The sequence below is a fragment of the Anguilla anguilla genome, chromosome 6 (genome assembly GCF_013347855.1).
Source record: "Anguilla anguilla isolate fAngAng1 chromosome 6, fAngAng1.pri, whole genome shotgun sequence".
NCBI lineage: Eukaryota > Metazoa > Chordata > Actinopteri > Anguilliformes > Anguillidae > Anguilla > Anguilla anguilla.
This window is the reverse complement of record NC_049206.1, coordinates 59,126,785-59,145,213: the sequence shown is the minus strand read 5'-3', so window position 1 is coordinate 59,145,213 and position 18,429 is coordinate 59,126,785. Positions and strand designations below refer to the sequence as shown.

At 49.2% G+C, this 18,429-nt stretch overlaps 1 protein-coding gene across 2 annotated transcripts; it reads left to right on the top strand.

Moving 5' to 3' along the window:
• Nucleotides 1–706: 706 nt before the first annotated feature.
• agbl5 (ATP/GTP binding protein-like 5) lies at nt 707–18,413 on the top strand. 2 transcript variants are annotated; one of them, XM_035423956.1, is made up of 16 exons: nt 707–780; nt 981–1,285; nt 1,491–1,662; nt 2,215–2,381; nt 3,366–3,543; nt 4,991–5,169; nt 5,489–6,161; nt 6,297–6,466; nt 6,706–6,841; nt 7,159–7,349; nt 7,813–8,000; nt 15,180–15,292; nt 15,598–15,650; nt 16,086–16,246; nt 16,665–16,786; nt 17,008–18,413. In XM_035423956.1, the coding sequence occupies exons 2-16, from the start codon at nt 1,059–1,061 to the stop codon at nt 17,086–17,088; spliced, it is 2,811 nt and encodes a 936-aa protein (XP_035279847.1). In that variant the 5' UTR covers nt 707–780; nt 981–1,058; the 3' UTR covers nt 17,089–18,413. The 2 variants fall into 2 exon arrangements, with proteins under 2 accessions (XP_035279847.1, XP_035279848.1); XM_035423957.1 differs by lacking the exons at nt 707–780; nt 15,180–15,292; nt 15,598–15,650; ... (1 more) ...; nt 16,665–16,786; nt 17,008–18,413 and adding an exon at nt 8,149–9,773 and having other exon boundaries at nt 1,059–1,285; nt 7,813–8,102.
• Nucleotides 18,414–18,429: the final 16 nt, after the last annotated feature.

Here is an 18,429-nt window from a genome sequence, read left to right as displayed (position 1 = left end):
GGAGCTGTCGTGTGGGAGCACCAGTGCCTTCAACAAGGAAAGAACGATTTTTGCATTCATTATTTGCAAGTTAGCATAGCTAAACTTAGCTACCAAGCTGATTTTGTTGGTATCGCCTCTGCAAGCTGATGCTACCTATCTATCGATGCAATATTGGCTTTATTGTGCATAACCATAGGGAATTTGTCTGAAACGTGCATTGAAAGTGTATCTTGCAAGCTAGCTAAAATTGCTTGAGGTACATTCGTGAAACAAACGGCTTGCAACCGCGAGCTTTTGCTGTTGCATTTCTTCACATTTGTGACTAGCAGTCGAGAGCTGAAATTATGTTAGCTGGCTATTGCTGTGCTGGCCGTGGATAAATATAATTAGAGAGTTTGAATAGCTGACGTTAGTTAACATTAATTACGCTATTGGGAGTAATTGGAAAACCGAGTAGCCTACTAGCTAGCTTTAGAAAATGTATTATTTTTGTTATTTTAGTTACAGCTACACGGTGTAAAATTGATATCTAGCCAGGTAAGGTTTGTTATATTGCGAGCTAGCATGCACGTTTAACGTTTGCAAGTAAGCTAGCAAGCTGCCAGCCCAAAAGGCTTTGCTGCCTGGCTAACGCTTGGATTTCACTTGGATCTTCACTTTCACTTGGAAATCCCGTTGACATTCTTATTTTCTTCCATTATAATTGCTTTCATTTTTCTGTCTCATCAGGTGTCAATGTTAAATATGCATCACCTCAGGGAATTCAGAAGACCAATACACGACTTCAATCCTGCATCAGTATGTACAATAAGATTTTTTTTTATTTCAAGAAAGCTTAATGTCATATAAAAGTATAAGACAAAACTACTAGAATATTGCGAATATTTTATTTTTCGCTGTTGCTGACGCCCTGTTTTTCAGTAATTAAAGGTAGCACTTGATGGGCGGAGAACGGTTTGAGTCCGACCTCAGGCATTGTCATTACTTTGTTTTCACAGCTGTCTGGATTGGTTTGACCTTCTTCATGAGGGACAGGGCAAGAAATTTGGGCGATCCTTCAGGCTCAGAGTTCAATTATGGAGTTCCGCTTCGGAAATGTGATTTTCAGCTCCAAGTTCGATTCCGGTAATTTGGGACGGGTTGAGAAAGTGGACCGCTCTGAGCCGGAGGGGGAATCTCAATTAACGGGGACCGGGATAGCCGTACCCGGGGTCCTGGCTGGGGGTGCTCCCAACCCGGACTATGAGTTCAACGTTTGGACTAAACCCGATTGCGCCGACACCGAGTTCGAAAATGGGAACAGGTAAGCTCTATGACCAAGTGATTGGTTTTCTTAACTTTGGTTTTTAGTGGTGCGACATTTGTCGCCTTAATAAATAGAAAATTATGACGGTCGTTACTTGTGGCACGTAAGGGATCAGTAATTTAAAAATATTTATTTGAAAAAACTGGTACAGTGCCGATGAAATTGGGGACCAACTAATATTACCTCTTATGCCTTTTTTTAGGTCCTGGTTCTATTTTAGTGTCCGTGGCGCAGTCCCGGGAAAGGTTATTAAAATCAATGTGATGAACATGAACAAGCAGAGCAAGCTGTACTCGCAAGGCATGGCGCCGTTCGTGAAGACGTTGCCCATGAAGACGCGCTGGGAGCGGTTGCGCGACAGACCGACATTTGAGGTGCGTTGCCATGGTAGCCGCTCCACTGGGTAAAACGCTTAAGCAACCCGAGAACGGGTTGCCGGTTAAGATCTCGGGTGGTGTTTAATTCCCATCAGGTGTTCAGTTTTTCTGCCTTTGATGTCAAGGTTCTTGACCTGAATCCCTCCAGTAAACAGCCAGCCACGCGAATAGTTCATATACGTGGTAGGAATAATAATACAGCGTCTGGTAATGTATTATTGGCCTATTTGTAACTTCAGATCCACCTCAGGAAAGTTCAGCTTAGGTAACATAGCGCCCTAGCTCTAAACATAGCATCTTCCTATTCTCCCTTGTGCAGTAGGGTACACACATTATGTATTTTATTTTTAAAGGATTTCTGTCATCATTTTTGCAAGTTCTATTGTTAGTGTAAGTTACTTGGTCAGTGGGTCATAGCTGGATTGTGATGGATTCACCTAGCCTGTCTTTTCTGGAGTGTAGTATGGCGGAGAAACCTGCGTAGCAAACCTAATCAATTGAACAATCGGCACTTACAGGTCGACCGCCTTTTTTTTTTTCCACCTTCAGATGGTGGAGAACCAGTTCATTCTGTCTTTCCATCACCGATTGCTGGAGGCACGAGGGACCACAACGTACTTCGCCTTCTGCTACCCGTTCTCCTACGCCGAAAGCCAGGACATGCTACAGCAGCTGGATCAGAAATTTGTCAACACTATGCACCTCAGTCCGAACAGGTGGGGGCCAAACAGCAGGGCATAGGCTGTGCTGTACTAATTCTGTCTTGTTCTGAGCGGCTGTCCCAGGCAATGCCCTTTCAGTCAACGCCGTCGTCGGTTTATTGTTGCGTTGTGGCAAAGCAGACCGACCATCTGGCTTAAATGTTTTCGTGAAACACAAATAATGTCCCTCCCGTTTATATCAACAATTTCACCCGCAAAGCTGTGCCGGTATTGTGATGTATTTAGCGGACGAAGTAGTGTGTGTGTGTGTGTGTGCATGTGCGTGTGCGTGTGCGTGTGCGTGTGCGTGTGCGTGTGCGCGTGTGCGTGTGTGTGTGTGTGTGTGCGCGCGTGTGTGTGTGTGTGTGTGTGTGTGTGTGTGTGTGTGCGCGTGTGTGTGTGTGTGTGTGTGTGTGTGCGCGCGTGTGTGTGTGTGTGTGTGTGTCTGTGTGTGTGTGTGTGTGTGTGTGTGCGCGCGTGTGTGTGTGTGTGTGTGTGTGTGTGTGTGTGTGTGTGTGTGTGTGTGCGTGTGTGTGTGTGTGTGTGTGTGTGTGTGTGTGTGTGTGCGCGTGTGTGTGTGTGTGTGTGTGTGTGTGTGTGTGTGTGTGTGTGTTTCTGTGTGTGTCTGTGTGTGTGTGTGTGTGTGTGTGTGTGTGTGTGTGTGTGTGTGTGTGTGTGTTTCTGTTCCCCTCGGGCAGTTTCAGTCTCTCGAGTGAGGGGGGAGGGGAGTGCTGCAGGGCTTCTGTGTGGGTCATCACTGGCCAACAGTCACCCTGCGGTAGTCCTTGGTCATTAGTCACCCTGCGATAGTAGTTGGTCATTAGTCACCCTGCAGTAGTCCTTGGTCATTAGTCACCCTGCGGTAGTGTTGACCCTGTCCCTGTTACAGTCAGAGCGAGGCTGACTCACAGCTGTGACAGGCACACGGTGTGAAGTGCAGACTGGCCGGTTGGGGCCCAAGGCTGTGCGAAGCTCACCGGCGTCTTTGCCCCCCCGCAGTCCCTTAGACTCCGTGTACTACCACCGGGAGGCGCTGTGCCTGTCGCTGGACGGCCGCCGCGTCGACCTCATCACCGTCACCTCCTGCCATGGGATGCTGGAGGAGAGGGAGCCGCGGCTCGATAGGCTGTTCCCTGAAAGCCACACCCCCCGGCCTCACCGATTCGCCGGGAAGCGGGTGAGTGAAACTTCCCGGGAAACTCACATGCACAGTCACCCCCCCCATCCCCCCCATCCCCCCTACCCTTAACCCACCCCTCACCAAATTCGCTGGGAAACGGGTGAGTGTCTTCCAGGAAAATGAGACTCATATCCTCCAGTCTCCATAACGGCTTGCTAGGAAACGGTTGAGGCTGTGTAGAAGGGGTGTTACTACTGTAGTTCAGCAAAGCCTGAAACACAGGTGCGAATCGTTGGCTGGTTTGCTGCAGCTCACGGGTGATTTAAACAACCCCCCAGCCTGTCCTCGCACCCTCACACAGCCTCCTCTAAATTTAAGCGGAGACGGCGGGCGGGGCCACTGTAGCAGAGCTCTGTAATTAGGCACAGGGTCTCGTTAGAGAGAGAGAGCTCCACGCCGCGCCGCCCCTGTCCTCAGGGTTCCACTTCACAGCCACAGATCTGAGCAGGAATGTGACGGGGTGGTGATCCAGTGGATCCTGTTTCCTCCAGTACGGACACAGGACCAGCGTGCGAACTGGCACGCTGCAAATCGGTTCTGAAGGACAGAAAAGGCTTTACCGAATGGCTGTGCTTTTATCAAAATGAGAAAGTGAGACTCCAGTGTACAGTAACCGTGATGCCATTGTTGCATTTAAAAAGGGTAATTGGAGCAGTCGTGTCATGTGACCAATCCACTTCTCCCCATTGGTCAGGGTCTGCTCCAGGCTAAAGGTGGCACCTCCTTTGTAGGTTTTCCCACCTGTCCAGTTTGTCTCTGGTTGGGCTGGTTTCTGTTTGTGGGCTGACTGCAGGGTCAGGTATCTCCCACGAACAGGAACGTCCTGTTTCCGTAAAAGAGGTAAAGTACGCGAGAAGAAAGGAGGCATTCATCCGGGAAAGACTGAGGAGCCGGAGCGTGCTCTGCTCGGACCCGACAGGCCGTCGCCCGGGGAAACGGGCCGATGGGAGGTCATCTCCTCGTCGCCCGCGTTCGTTCGCCCGCACGAGGCGCTCCTGTCACTTTAAATCACCTCTGGTTCCGTCCCCTGCTCCTGCTTCAGCACTTATCCGCGGGTCCGTTTCTGACACAGAAGCAGTCCGCTATACCAGTGGCCCAGTCAGATTTAGCAAAAAAAAAAAAATGGGCGGGGCTAAGGTATGACATCAGTGATTCACTGATTTGAGCCAATCATTATGTACTAACAAGTCAGTGATCGACAGGTTATTGTAGCCCAACCCAAAATTGGGTTTGTTAAGCCTCACTCCCCTTTGTGAGCTGGCCTGTGACCCTGCTGGTGGAATCGCACCTTGCCTCGGCAAGGCTGAAACCGCCAAGGGAGAGCGATGATCAGACAGCAGGGGGCAGCGTGGAGCAAGACGCGGAAGATGTTAACGCTGACCGTGTCTCGCGTTCCGTCTCCCCTTCCTCCTGCCCCCCCCTCGCCCAACCTGCCCCCCCCCAGGTGTTTTTCCTGAGCAGCCGGGTGCACCCGGGCGAGACCCCCTCCAGCTTCGTCTTCAACGGCTTCCTGAACTTCATCCTGAAGCAGGACGACCCCCGCGCCCAGATGCTACGCAGGATGTTCGTCTTCAAGCTCATCCCCATGCTGAACCCCGACGGGGTCGTCCGGGGTCACTACAGGTACCACTGCGCTACACCTGAGCACTGCATTATCAGTAATGGAAGCTTTTACGATTAGCTTTTAGCATTTAGCGGACGCTCTTATCTAGAGCTACTTACTCTTATCTTATTCATTTTTTTTTTTCATATAAGGCGTTTTTACAACTGAATATTTACTGGAGCTATTCAAATTAAGTAACTTTGCACAAGGGTACAAAAGCAGTGCGAGGACTAGGATTTAAACTTGCCTCTGTATTGCAAGCACAGTTTTTGAAACCGTTTCACCGCAGAGCTAAACTCCGAATGTGTCCTTTGTTCCCCCCCTCTCGTCTGCCGTCAGAACGGACTCCAGAGGGGTCAACCTCAACCGGCAGTACCTGAACCCCAGCTGGGAGCTCCACCCCTCCATCTACGGTGCCAAAGCTGTGATCCTGTACCACCACCTGCACAACCGCGTGGGGCCCGACGCGCCCGACTGGCGGACCTTCGCCTCGTCCCCGTCCGCCAACCCGCTGAGCACGCGATCTTCCAACCATTCCAACGCGGGCGGGCGGAGCCCGCCCCAGGCCCCGCCCCAGGCCCCGCCCCCGCCCGCCGCGCCCCGCCCCTCCGCCGCCGAGCGCAGCCGCAACCTGCGCAACGGCGAGGAGCTCGGCGAGGGCGACCTCGTCCCGCTCCTCGGCTGCCCCGGCGCCCCCGAGATCGCCATGGTGACGGAGGAGAACGGGGGCCGGCCCTGGAGCGTGGAGGCGGGGCCCCAGAAGGGGGTGGAGCCGGACTGCGACGGGGAGGGCGAGGGCGAGGGGGAGGGACCCTGCGACCATAACGAGGCGCCGCACGCCTTCAAGGCGGCCACGCCCCCTGAGGCCCCGCCCAACCCCGCCGCCGCCGCCCCCGCCGAGGACGTCCCCCCGCAGGAGAGCGGCGTGGCGTTCTACGTGGACCTCCACGGCCACGCCTCCAAGCGCGGCTGCTTCATGTACGGGAACAACCTGTCGGAGGAGAACGAGCAGGCAAGGCGCTATATAGTCTCTGTCCGTGCTCACATTTATGCAGCTGTACAACAGCGATGGTTAAAATCGAGCGAATGCGTTTTTGAGCACCTGTTTTAAAATGTTTGTTCTCTTTGCGTTGCGGCCCAAATGAAGGTGGAGAACCTGCTGTACCCGAAGCTGATCTCCCTCAACTCGGCGCACTTCGACTTCATGGGCTGCAACTTCTCCGAGAAGAACATGTACGCCAAAGACAAACGGGACGGCCAGTCCAAGGAGGGCAGCGGCCGCGTCGCCATCCACAAAGCCATCGGGCTCATCCACAGGCAAGGCGCGGCTATCGTGGCGCTAACGCTATGCTATCTCGATGCTACCGCTATACTATAGCTGTGCTATCGCTGTGCTACCGCTAGGCTATCTCTATGCTATTGCTATGCTACCTCTGTGGTACTGCTATGCTGTGCAATGCTACGTTACTGCTACGCTGTCGGGCTGCTAGCTGGGCTTGCTGGCAGTATTGGCAGGGGGATCGCTGACCTTTCCCACCGTTCTTTCCCCCCTGCAGCTACACGCTGGAGTGCAACTACAACACGGGACGCTGTGTGAACACCATCCCCCCCGCCTGCCATGACAACGGCAGGGCCACCCCGCCCCCTCCCCCGGCCTTCCCCCCCAAGTACACGCCTGAGATCTACGAGCAGGTAGGCCCCCCCTCCCCCCCCCCCACCATAACGCAGCTCTTATCTGACTCCTGCTGCTTAAACTGGACGAAAACAAAAAGAAAAAAAACTGGTGAGCTGTGTCCTCCACCCCAAAAACTGGTGAACTGTGTCCTCCTCCCCAAAAACTGGTGAACTGTGTCCTCCACCCCAAAAACTGGTGAACTGTGTCCTCCACCCCAAAAACTGGTGAACTGTGTCCTCTACCCCAAAAACTGGTGAACTGTGTCCTCCACCCCAAAAACTGGTGAACTGTGTCCTCCACCCCAAAAACTGGTGAACTGTGCCCCCCCCTGCAGGTGGGCAGGGCGGTTGCCGTGGCAGCGCTGGACCTGGCGGAGAGCAACCCGTGGCCCCGCCTCGTCCTGTCGGAGCACAGCTGCCTGGCGAACGTGCGCGCCTCGATGCTCAGGCACGTGCGCAACAGCCGCGGCTCCAACGGCGGCAGCAAGAAGAGCAGCGCCAGGGCCCCGCCCAAAGGGCTCGGCACGTGAGTGCAGCCGCCTGCGATCGCTGTGACAACCTCCCCCTCCCCCCTCGCGTGACCCCCCATCTCTGTGACCCACCCTTTCTGTGACCCCTCACTCTCTATGACCCCCCCTCTATAACCCCCGCTCTCTGTGACCCTGCTGTCTATGAACCCCCCCTCTCTGTGACCCCCAGTCACTGCGAACCCCAATCGCAACAAACCATGGTCGCTATGCACCCCATTTCCGTACAAACCCAACTCTCTGTGAATCCTAGCTTACAAAGCTACCATATCCTGTGCATTGGCGTATAGTGTTGTTCTTGCCATAATGGTTTTAAAAGCCTGAAAAAGTGTCTCAGGTTAAGTGGCCGCTTGCTTTGAGCGAGTTTCTCCTATAAATAGAGGATTATGGGTAATTAATTTGGTGGCGTGTGTTTATGAGTCGACCGAACGCCTCTGATGAAGCGACCGGCGTGTGTTCCAGGGGCCTGACCACCTCGGCTTCGGAGAACGCCCTGAGCCGCATCCGTGGCAACGGCACCGGCACCGTCGGCAACGGCGGGCAGCAGGTCTCCCCCCCCCAGCTGAAGAGCTCCCCCAGCTTCACCTTCGGCTGCAGCCAGCCCCCCCGCGCCTCCGGACCGCCCCCCAGAGCCCTGGGTCCCGTACGAGGTAAGCTGGGCGTGGGGCTACGCTGCGGCCCGCCGGGGGGGCTCCTGGACGTCCTGTGGTCCTGTCTGCTCCCCGCACGAAAATGTTAAAGGGGAACCCCAACCCCCCCCCCCCACCCAAAAAAAAAAAACAACAATTATTTAACGTGTTGGTCCTCAATTTTAAATAGGAAAAGTAACCATGTTGGTAAATTTTGGTCCTTAAATGCATTGTGATCTTATTTTGAGTGAATCGTTTGCCCACTGCAAAAGACAAGATGTACAGAACCTGCACCCCAAAATGATGATGTCATGTAGGATAGAGTCCACCCCTTTCCCCTGTTGTTAGAGAACGGATTTGGAATGTTTAGTGCAGGCTGCAGTTCGGATGGAGCTAAAACAAGGTGTGTGTATGTGTGTGTGTGTGTGTGTGTGTGTGTGTGTGTGTGTGGATGTTGAGCTCCTTTTGTGTGTCTTACAAAGCTTTGAGGTCTCCGACGCTCTGATTGGCTCTCAGCCGCTGGGCAGTGAGACGACTCTTCAAATGTGCCTTTTGCCTAGTGTGTACGGATAGCTAAAATTACTTAAAACCGCAATTCCCAGCCACCACTGCTTCCAGTTGACTGCATAGTCATACTTTGTTTACTCCCATGATGTGTGGAACTTTAATGTGCACTGAATAAATCAAATTGCATGTCTGTAGAATGTAAAAGTCAAAAATATATGGTATTGTGTGGTCGATCTCACATGGTAGATCCATATGGGGATCAAGAAGCCTGGTTTTCCAAGTGGCAATCTGGGGTTTAGAGAATAGTTATGTCACTCAAGTACAGAGGTGGTAAATCCAGGTTCAGAAAGTAAAAGTCCTCCCCAGAATTTAGTTCCAATCACCTGGATTTGCCACTTGGCACAATTCTTCAGCCGGCTGGCTGAATTCATGGGTGGAAGAAATGCTCGGCAGGACTTTTACTTCCTGTCCACTGGACTTTCTGCCTCTGGCAGAGGCTAGAGAGGAGCTCCACCAATCAGCAACCAGCAGAGCAACACTGAGGCTGATTGGTTCCCACCTCCCTGTTGGTATGCTTTTTTGCGCGGTCACGATCGCCTTGATTGGTGGAGCTCCTCTCCGTTTTCTATCAGTAAGGTGACGCCACAGAGATATCGTCATGTGTTAACCAGACGGTCAGTTTCCGCATTCGTTGTTCTAGCATTGAAAGTTCTACCTACCACCGAACACTCCGATTGGACACGTCTTCTGAAAATTCATTAAGGGGCACAACCTAGAACAGTTGAGTTTCAGTGGACGTTTGAAGAATCTTCAGATCACAAAATATGTGATTAGAATGTTCTTAGCTGAACATTCTAACTCTGATGTAACAATCACTGCTGGTAACAGAAAGCAACTGAGTTCTAGAACACTGACTTAGTGTTTTGAAAAAATCTCTTCAGGGTTACTCTTCAGGGTTAATGTTACTAATGGGAAGACTCCTCTTGTCAAGTGAAAAGCTGAAGGTGGAGAGACCATGGGAGTTGACCGTCTGGTTAATGTATAATATCATCTGAAACGACGGTCTCATCCCCTATTCCATTGTCCATGCTGTAGCCCAGGGGTGATGAGATGCGGATAAGATTAGGTTGTGATGTCGCCTTACTCATAGAAAACAGAGAGGAGCTCCACCAATTACAGAGCACGCCATCTGTGATTGGTCGATACTTTCTGGCTAATTTTTGAATGATGATTCCCTGGGCGAAATGTATTGGATTGAAACAATAAAAGAGCTTCTTTGTCCCTCTCAACTTCAAGTGTAGCTGTTTCTTCTTCGTTTTTCATTCCGTGCATAATGATAGACCAGCATGGTCGCATCAGAATCCCTTATTCTGCTTCTTGGCAATTCACACATGGATCCAGGAAGTCCAGCCAGAAAGTGTCCACCAATCACAGTCAGCATTTTGTTGGTAGCTAAGGACGTACTCTGATTTGGGCGGAGCTTCTCTCTTTTCTGCGTGACCGCCCCGCCCCCGTTTTGTATCACCCCTGCTGTAACCCAGGCAGTGTCTCTCTGTATCTCCGTAGAGTCAAAAGCTCAGGAGAAGAGGCGGTCCCTCCAGCGCTCAGTGCGAACTGCCGCCAGCAACCCCAGCCTCCACCACCCGGCCCCCGCCCCCGCCCCCTCCCCCGCCCCGTGCCCCACCCTCCTCCCCCTCTCCCCGTCCTCCACCACCTCGTCCTCCTCCTCTTCCTCGGCGGCCGCGGGGACGCCCCGGCCCGGGCCGGCGGCCCTGGGGCCCTGCGCCATCCCCGCGTCCTTCAGCATGGCAGGTCTGTACGCCCTCCAGCCGCCGAGCCTCTCCAAGCTCCTCCCCTCCCTGCAGGCCATGCCCCGGGCCCGCCTGCTCAACCGCGCCTTCGGGAAGAAGCTCGGCCCCCTGCTGCAGCAGCAGCGCCGCCCGCCGCTCGCCTTCCTCAACGACGTCGCCAGCTCCCTCGCCTCGGGCCCGGCGGGGAGGGCCGCCAAAGAGTGAGCGGGCGAGCAAGAGAGCGAGCGAGCGGGCGAATGAAAGAGGCCCGTGTAATGTTCCCCTCCCCCCCCCCACACTCCCCTTCTCTGCTCCCGTACGCATCCAGTTGTGGGACCATTTAAAGGTCGCTGCTGTTTTCAGACGTTGATCACCACCCATCCACCCACTATCCACTCCCCTCGCGGCCTCCTCCTCCCTCTCTCCCCCCTCCAAAAAAAAAAAGAACATGTTTAGCTGTCAGAGCGGAGGAAAAAACAGTTTTCTAGCTTTTGGCAAACGTGCTGATCGGTGGTTCCTCTTGGACAGGTGGGGGGATCTTTTTACGTTCGTTTTTTTTCCCCCCAGTTAGACGGGGTTGTTTTTCGCGGCCCGTGTTGTACCCGCGGAAGCGTCGTGTCGCGCTGTACCGAAGTGAACCGCTTGCTGTTTTAAACGCGGGTTTAGCGGTTAGAGGCGAGTTCGCGGGTCTGTCCGTGTCTGGAGACCGCGAAACCGCGCGCTATGTTACTCGCTCGCAGTGGTGGCATTTCCACTCTCCTTCCTCACGCCGGGAGGCAGCTACGGCTACTGTCCGAATAGCGCCCCCTCTTGGGCATTCTGAACCACAACACTGTGGCCAGTTGTGGTAAAACATCACGTTGGGTCCGCAGTCAATCTAACTGCAGTGCGCTTTGTCCTCTTTGTTTTGAGTGTTGAATTCCCAAGGAATGTTTTTCCTCTGGCTGATGTAAGGGAACACGCTAACTGCTAAGGTGATGTAATGTTTGCATAGGAAATGGGGAGAAATGAGAGAAGCAGGGTTTGTGTAGAATGCATTCCACCTGGAACTGGGGAAGATTTTTATTTTTCGTTTTTGAAATCTGCATTCAGCAGTTCTTTTCTTTCTTTTTTTTCAAGAAAGCAGCATATTAAAACACATGGAATGGAGTCAGAAGGATCTATTTTTGATCGGCCTCACTTGGCTACGAAACCACTGGAAATGGGATCTAAAGAGCTTGTCAGTAGAATTTGTTACGTATGGAGTTCATCCATCAAACGCATCTAATATTAAAAGTGACAAATATTATTTTCAAATATAACGACGACCGTTATTACAATTTTATTTTACAAATCATAGTCTTTGGGTAATCTGTAATAAGGTTAATTAAATAAAAAAAATATTTATAGCTGTGAAACACATTGGTTAGGATTTTCTTTTTTAAAAATAAAGGAATAAAACAAATATAATTACGGTGTGCAAGGCTCTTTGGAACCCACCAAAAAAAATAAGTGAACTTTTTCTGCCTCATTGCACTTTTAAAAAGAAATGTTCATTCGTGTAAATATGAGAGTTTGTGTGTCACGTGTCCCAGACAATATTCCTATTGTTTGTTGGAATGTAACCGTAACCGTCGCCATAGGAACGCAATCTAGCCGCAGTTTACTCTGTGTTCTGCAGCAACGTAGCAACTCTGTGACTCTTGTTTCAGAATATGTCCATTTGTAGACTAAGCATTTATCCGCCAGGATAGTTTTTATTAAGTACAGGGCTGTACTCGCCTGGTATTTTGTACACTTGTTGTTCATACTTTTTATTTTTTATTTTACTGTCTTTTTAATAATCACACGTGCTGGAAATTTCTACTATAAAAGTACTAGAAGTTTGCCTAGAACCCTGTGCTATACGCAGTTTCACTGAAACGCAGCACATTTCAAGATCATCGTATGTGAAAACTTTTTTTTTTCTCGATGTTTTTGAGGAAAGCCCCTTTCGGCTCCTCGGTTTGACTGAAGGGTTTGACTGTGACGTTAAACTTTGATTTTTGTATTTTTTTTAATTTTATTTTGTAAATGCCTTTCTCCGTGTGATGCTTGCCTGCCACGTGCGTTCGCGTGTGAAACGCGAGACCACTATGCACGAGTTTATTTACCATTTTATTTGTAATGATTACAAAAACGCATTTCAGTGTGACAGCGGGATGCCATGTACAGTGTACTTTATCAAAACGGTCAACCTAAGGGTTTAGAGGCCTACACGTTGAAAAACAGTGATTCACGCCGTCACAAAGTGTATGTGCTTAAACTGTAACGCACTGTGCGACTGTATGCGTTTGTGGCTTAAGTTATATGGGTTGTCATGGTAACGGTAGATTTTTACATTTGCGTCACTGTCGTTTACTTTGCGGTGAAATAGGACGCGTTGTTTCTTTGCGTTCCGCCTTTTCAACTTTTGAGGCCAAATTGTTACTGGAACAACATAAAATTGAACAAAAAAAGAGAGAGCTTTTAGATTCAAAAGTTTCACGTGTGCACGTTTTCTTTATCGGAATAGGTGTTGAATTGTGTATACATTTTTGGATCACACAAATGTGTTTTGGTAGAAATTGACGCTGAGCAAATAGTCTGTTGGCCTACTGTGAGATACGCACGCAGCTGAAGCATGCCCAGAGGTGCCTAGAGGACAGGGTATTGGTTGGGCAGTTTGTGGTAGTGTTGGTGTACTTGTGTAAGTGGTTGCTCGGTACTGGTGGTTGAGGATATTTTTTAAAGCATGTGCTTTAAAACATACCTGCTGTTGGTTCGTCCCAATGTAGTCCCTTGACTACATTGCGCTATGTGTTTATCAGAATTATACCATGGTGAAGAAAAGAAAATATGGTTTTTACTGTTGTTGGAAGTTGCTCTTACTGTCGACGTAATGTCACATAGTTTGTAATAAGTGCCATGTATTGCCTTTTTGCCCAGCAGTATTATCATAACAAAGCTACGTGTAGATATCTATTTATATAAAGCATATATATATATATACATATGTCTTCTATTTGATAACTCAGTTTTAGTTTCTTCCATTGCGGCTGTATTGTATTGAAGGCTCAGATTGTGCTATTGTTTTTCTCCTGTTCCAGTTAACACGTGTTTCACCTTGGAAACTGACGGTCTGAAAGGATCAGTGCCACAGTCACTTTAGCGTTAGCGTCCGCTGCTTGTGCCGTTTATACGGTGACACAAGCATCGACGAGGCCAGTTCGAGAAACGATTTTGCACGATGAGAGCAAACCCCCCCCCACCCCTGACCAGTGGCAGGCTCCACATGGGACTGGAGCAAGAACTCCCCCCCCAGAACTGAACAAATCTGGAGAAATAATGTCACAAAGACGTTCTTGCTCTTTCTTCTACATTTAAACATTGCAGTGGTTTCTAACACTGCCGTGTATGTCCGAATATTTTCCCTCTATGACGGTACTCTTCCTTTCAGTGCTGCGCAGTAGAACTTAGAACTCATTCTCTCTCTCTGTGATGTCACAATGATGCTCTGTTTGTTGGCCAGTTCCCAGATGTGCTGATCTAATTTCCAAAAATTGTCTGATCTTTCTTTGTGTAATAAATGTTCCCTTTATGACTTAAAAAAGGTCCTGACCTTTGCCACCTTTTTGAGCTCCTCCTCTGCCAACTGTCTGTCTTTTCCTCTGTGTCCTTTTGGCGAATCCTAATTTTTAACAATTTAATTTAATTTATAGAAAACAGACATTTCTCATTGCACTATTTATCAAGAATTTCACAAACATCTTTTCATGTTTTGATGATGGTGAATAACGAGATATCGTATGAGTTTCTTTTTCAGCTGCATTTTCCACACACAGAAACACACACACACACGCACACGCACACACACAGAGTCACAGGTTTAACATGTCAGTTTATTCTCCTTTGTCTTATGGAAGTGGTCAAAATAAGTTGTGTGTTTAAAATTTTGAAGGGTCACTCCATACCTGTGATCCATTAAAAGGATATTACAGCTACTGTAATGCAGCCTGAGAATGCATCCTTCAGTTCCTGCACAGCCACAGATACCTTCTGCTTACTGAGGCGTGGCACCAGCATGGGAGAATGCTGGATATTGACACATCACAAACAAACTTAGAATTGCATTTTTATAGAGACACATACTTCATAAATGTGTCTGAAATAGTTTGTGACTTAAAAATGGTCAAGTAATGATATGTATGGCTATTGTGCGTTGCTTATTTGAAAGTCCCCATAAAATAATGACTAAACTACCTCATTATCCTAGAAGAATGCCTCATAATCCTTGAAGAAAGGTAGTATTCTATACATTTCCGTGCAGAAACCATGAGCAAGTGCACCCCATGTCCCTGAAACCACCCATTTAACTTATGCCAGTGAGCCCAGCTATGAGCAATGAATGCGGGTCAAGATATTCGCCTCTCATCGTCAGTCAGGGGAGAGGTACCAGGAGGCGGGACTGTCAGTCACTTTGGTTCAGGAGCAGCCAGTGAGGTTGCCGTGGCGATGAAAGCCAAATTCAAGGATGCCACCACCTCTGTGTCATTCCATGACAGGGAATGGCACTTATATCTGAGTCATGATGCATGTGCGCATAGCAAAACACTGCCATTATTATTATTATTATTATTATTATTATTATATTGGTGTCTTTATTATTATTATTATTATTATCATTATTGTTATTATTATTATCATTATTATTGTTAATAATAAGAAACGGCTTCTTATACCCATTCAATGCTTATTTTGGGTGGGTCTTCATGGGATTTCTATGACATCATCAAAGTGGTGCTTTTTCTGTTTGCTTTGTCCCACATTGTCGCCCCCCCCCCCCCCATTCATTCTCAAGCCATTTTTGGTTTGTTTTCATTTTTCTTCTGTCTCCATTGCTCAGGTTACAGCTGCCAAAATTCTCACAATGGCTTGCAAAACAAGGACTTTCCTGTACGGAATGGGAGACCTGGGAAATGTAGTTCCAAGCTTCCTGAGTTCCCGAGTCCTCTGCAGGTAAGGCACTGGTGTAATGCAGTCACCCAAAATGTAGTTCCACAAAAAAGCCTGTTTGTTAAATCCTGGCATTTACAAAAGACTGCAGTAGTCTGGGCTAACCACTAGGGGGCTCATCGTGGTGGGGCAACGTTTACTGCATATATTCACACTCCTGAGGCGGATAAAAAAGGAAGAAACCTTCCAAATCAGGAGAAAATGGGGGTGGGGGGGGGGGGGCAAGTTCAATAAAATACAATTCAGTAGTCATCCTTAAAAAAACTGCTGCAGAACGGTTTTAAATTATTGCTTTTCATATTTTTTAGAATTCTGTGAAAGAAGGAACCTTCAGTTTTCTGACGTCCGTGGAATATTCCAGGTAAATATGCTTCTCCTTTGACTTGGTAGATGCTTCATTTATTATTTTTTATTTTTATCGCAGCTGCTCTGGAAGGTCGTAAATTCTCTCCAACCAATCGAATGTTCTGTCCTCCTGAGCTGATCGGGAAAGTCCTTGAGCCACAACATGAATTATGCTCACCGTGTCAGAGCACCAGCACAGGCCTGAAAACGTCCTTAAACGGGCTGGCTTCACTCAGACTCTTTCCCTTGCACTGCTGCATTAAACTGCCAGAAAATCACAGCCTGTAAGGTATACAGGTGATAAACGTTAAAGGTAAAAGGAACTACTGAGTCCCCATCGTGCCACTGCCGAGTAGCTCCACTGGGCTAGTTGGCAGTGGCAATTAACTAACTAACCCCAACCCTAATTAAGACGCCCCCCCCCGCCCCGCTGCGGTGTTTCTGTCGGCAGGTCTGAGCTGCAGCGGCGGCCGAGCCGGATCCCGGTGAGCAAGGCGGGGCCGGCGGCCGCGGAGAAGAGGCTGGCGCGCTCGGTCAGCCTGGCGGAGGGCGCCTCCATGAGGGTGTGGAAGCTCATCAAGCCGGGCATCGGGCGGAAGCTCTCGCTGGCCGGTGAGGGCGCCGCCGCCGCCCCCCCCCCCCCCCGCTCGCTCTGACGTTACATTCACAGCTGCCACCGGCTGAGGCCCCACCCTCCCAGCTGGTGTGCACAATTTCCCGCTTAACCCTTGAAGGTGTGAGGTCACAAATGTGTGATTAGCGTGTTCTTAGCTGAACCTTCTAACGCTGATGTCACAATCGCTGCCGGTGTCCCTGAAAGAAACAGAGTTCTAGAACACTGACTTAGAAAAAAAACAAGAAGAGAACATTCCATATAAAGCTACTCTTCGGTTAATATTACTACTGAGGGTGGACAAAATGTGGAAGTTGACTTGGAATTTTGGAAAAAACCTTACAAGAAACCTACTGTTGAAAGGGTTAAACAACTGGGCTGTTGTTGTCTTTCTCTCCAATGTTTGGGGTGAGCCAGGCGCTCCAAAGAAGGAAGACTCTGCCCTGCAGCCTACCTCCAGGTCACTACTGAAGAAAACGGGCAGGAGCTTGCTCTACCTGGTCAGCACTGACACAGAGGCCAAGAATGCCCCCCAACAGGTGAGTCCCTACACCTGTACAGGTTACGACAGGGCAGCAGTGTGGTGTAAATGACTGGGGCACTGCATTCAGAACTCAGAGGTTGCAGGTTCACCTCCCAGATGGGACATCATCCCTGAGCAAAATGCCTTGCAGACGCGCAATCTCAGATCCCATTGGAATAATTTTTGAGCCCCTCCTCTGTAACCCCATTAACCCTAACTCCTCACCTGTTTTTGCAGGAGAGCCCCCTGGTGGCCAACCCCTTGGTGTCTGAGCCTATACCCGTGTGCGGAAAGGTACCACTCTGTGGTGAGGCGTGACGGGACCGAAAATCACGCCAGGCCCCCGCCCCCCCCCCCCCGCCACCCGTCAGTCTCTAACACGGGTGTGTCAGAATCCAGAATCCTGCCGGTTCTCAGCGCACTTCTGCGCCAGGGATTCGCTGAAGTCGTTGGATCCGCACACCTCGTTGTCGAGGCCTGGAATCAGGGCTGCCTGTTCCTGGAGATCTACCATCCTGTCGGTTTTCACTTCAACCCTGATGTAACACACCTCATTCATCAGCGAGAGATCTCGCTGAGCTGCCAAGTGGTAGAATCGGACGTGCCAAATTATGGTCGGAATGAAAACCTGCAGGAAGGTAGATCTCCAGGAACAGGGTTGGGCAGCCCTGCCTTAAATGGCCAGTGTTTGAAAGGAAGGAACAAATACCTGCAACCCTCTGGCAGTGTAACCCCTGGGGCCTCTTTCACAAAGCAGGATTAGTGAGTTAGCCGGATAACTGCGCTGAGTAAAACCCAGAACAGCTGTTTTCACTTGAGTCCATGTTCCAGATTTGAGATGGTTCCAGGTTTTACTCTGTGCAGTTATCCTGCTTTGTGATACAGGCTCCAGGTCCAAGGCAACACACTGTCCAAGAGACTGCATCCGTTACTGTGGAGACAAGTCCCGTCCAGGTAATTTGGGTGGCGAATGATACAAATGATTTGCACAAGATTTTTTTTTACAGTTATATCTGCACCTTTTTATCTCCCTGTCAAAATGGGCTCCATTTGCTATTAATTTTACAAATTTTAAAAGGCACTGCCGTTTGGGCAGTGATCTGGTGCAGCTCTGGACCAAATCTGGCCTTTATGTATGTAGCATTTTGGCAACATTCCAACAAAATGTTATTTTTAACACTGTGTCTCATTTTGATTTTTGTGTTGTGTCACCTTTATATTGCAAATACGGAATTGCTGCAGAATTGAATTTTTTGCTCTGTGTGTTTATATAGTCTCCTGGTACAGTAGACTTGTAAAAATGCACCAAACCAGGGACTGTTTCAAGGCTTTTCCCAAATGAACATAGTTACCATTTTAAAGCCCTGAAGTGAAGAAGCTGTGAACCTTTTAAGTGAGACTCTAAACCATTTAAATGTGAATGTGAATGTGTTCTGTATTTACATTTTTTTTAAAGGCCAGATGGTTGTTGGTAACTGCAGCGTTGAAAACATGGTTTTATGAAAAACAGGACCAATTCAATGTGAAAATTTGCACTCTCTCGAAAAAGCTACAATGCACATTGTAACCTGTCATATCAGAACAGGGCCATTGAGAAATTATGTTTATGTATTTTTAAAAATCAATAAACAAATACAAATGTGTGTGTGTGTGGCAGAA

Bases quoted from the DNA above. Each gene is read 5' to 3' on its own strand.
- agbl5 (XM_035423956.1), top strand. From the start codon at position 1,059: ATGGAGTTCCGCTTCGGAAATGTGATTTTCAGCTCCAAGTTCGATTCC. The intron at 1,663-2,214 runs GTGCGTTGCCAT...TTCCACCTTCAG, and splicing joins GCGACAGACCGACATTTGAG to ATGGTGGAGAACCAGTTCAT. The intron at 6,467-6,705 runs GCAAGGCGCGGC...TCCCCCCTGCAG, and splicing joins GCCATCGGGCTCATCCACAG to CTACACGCTGGAGTGCAACT.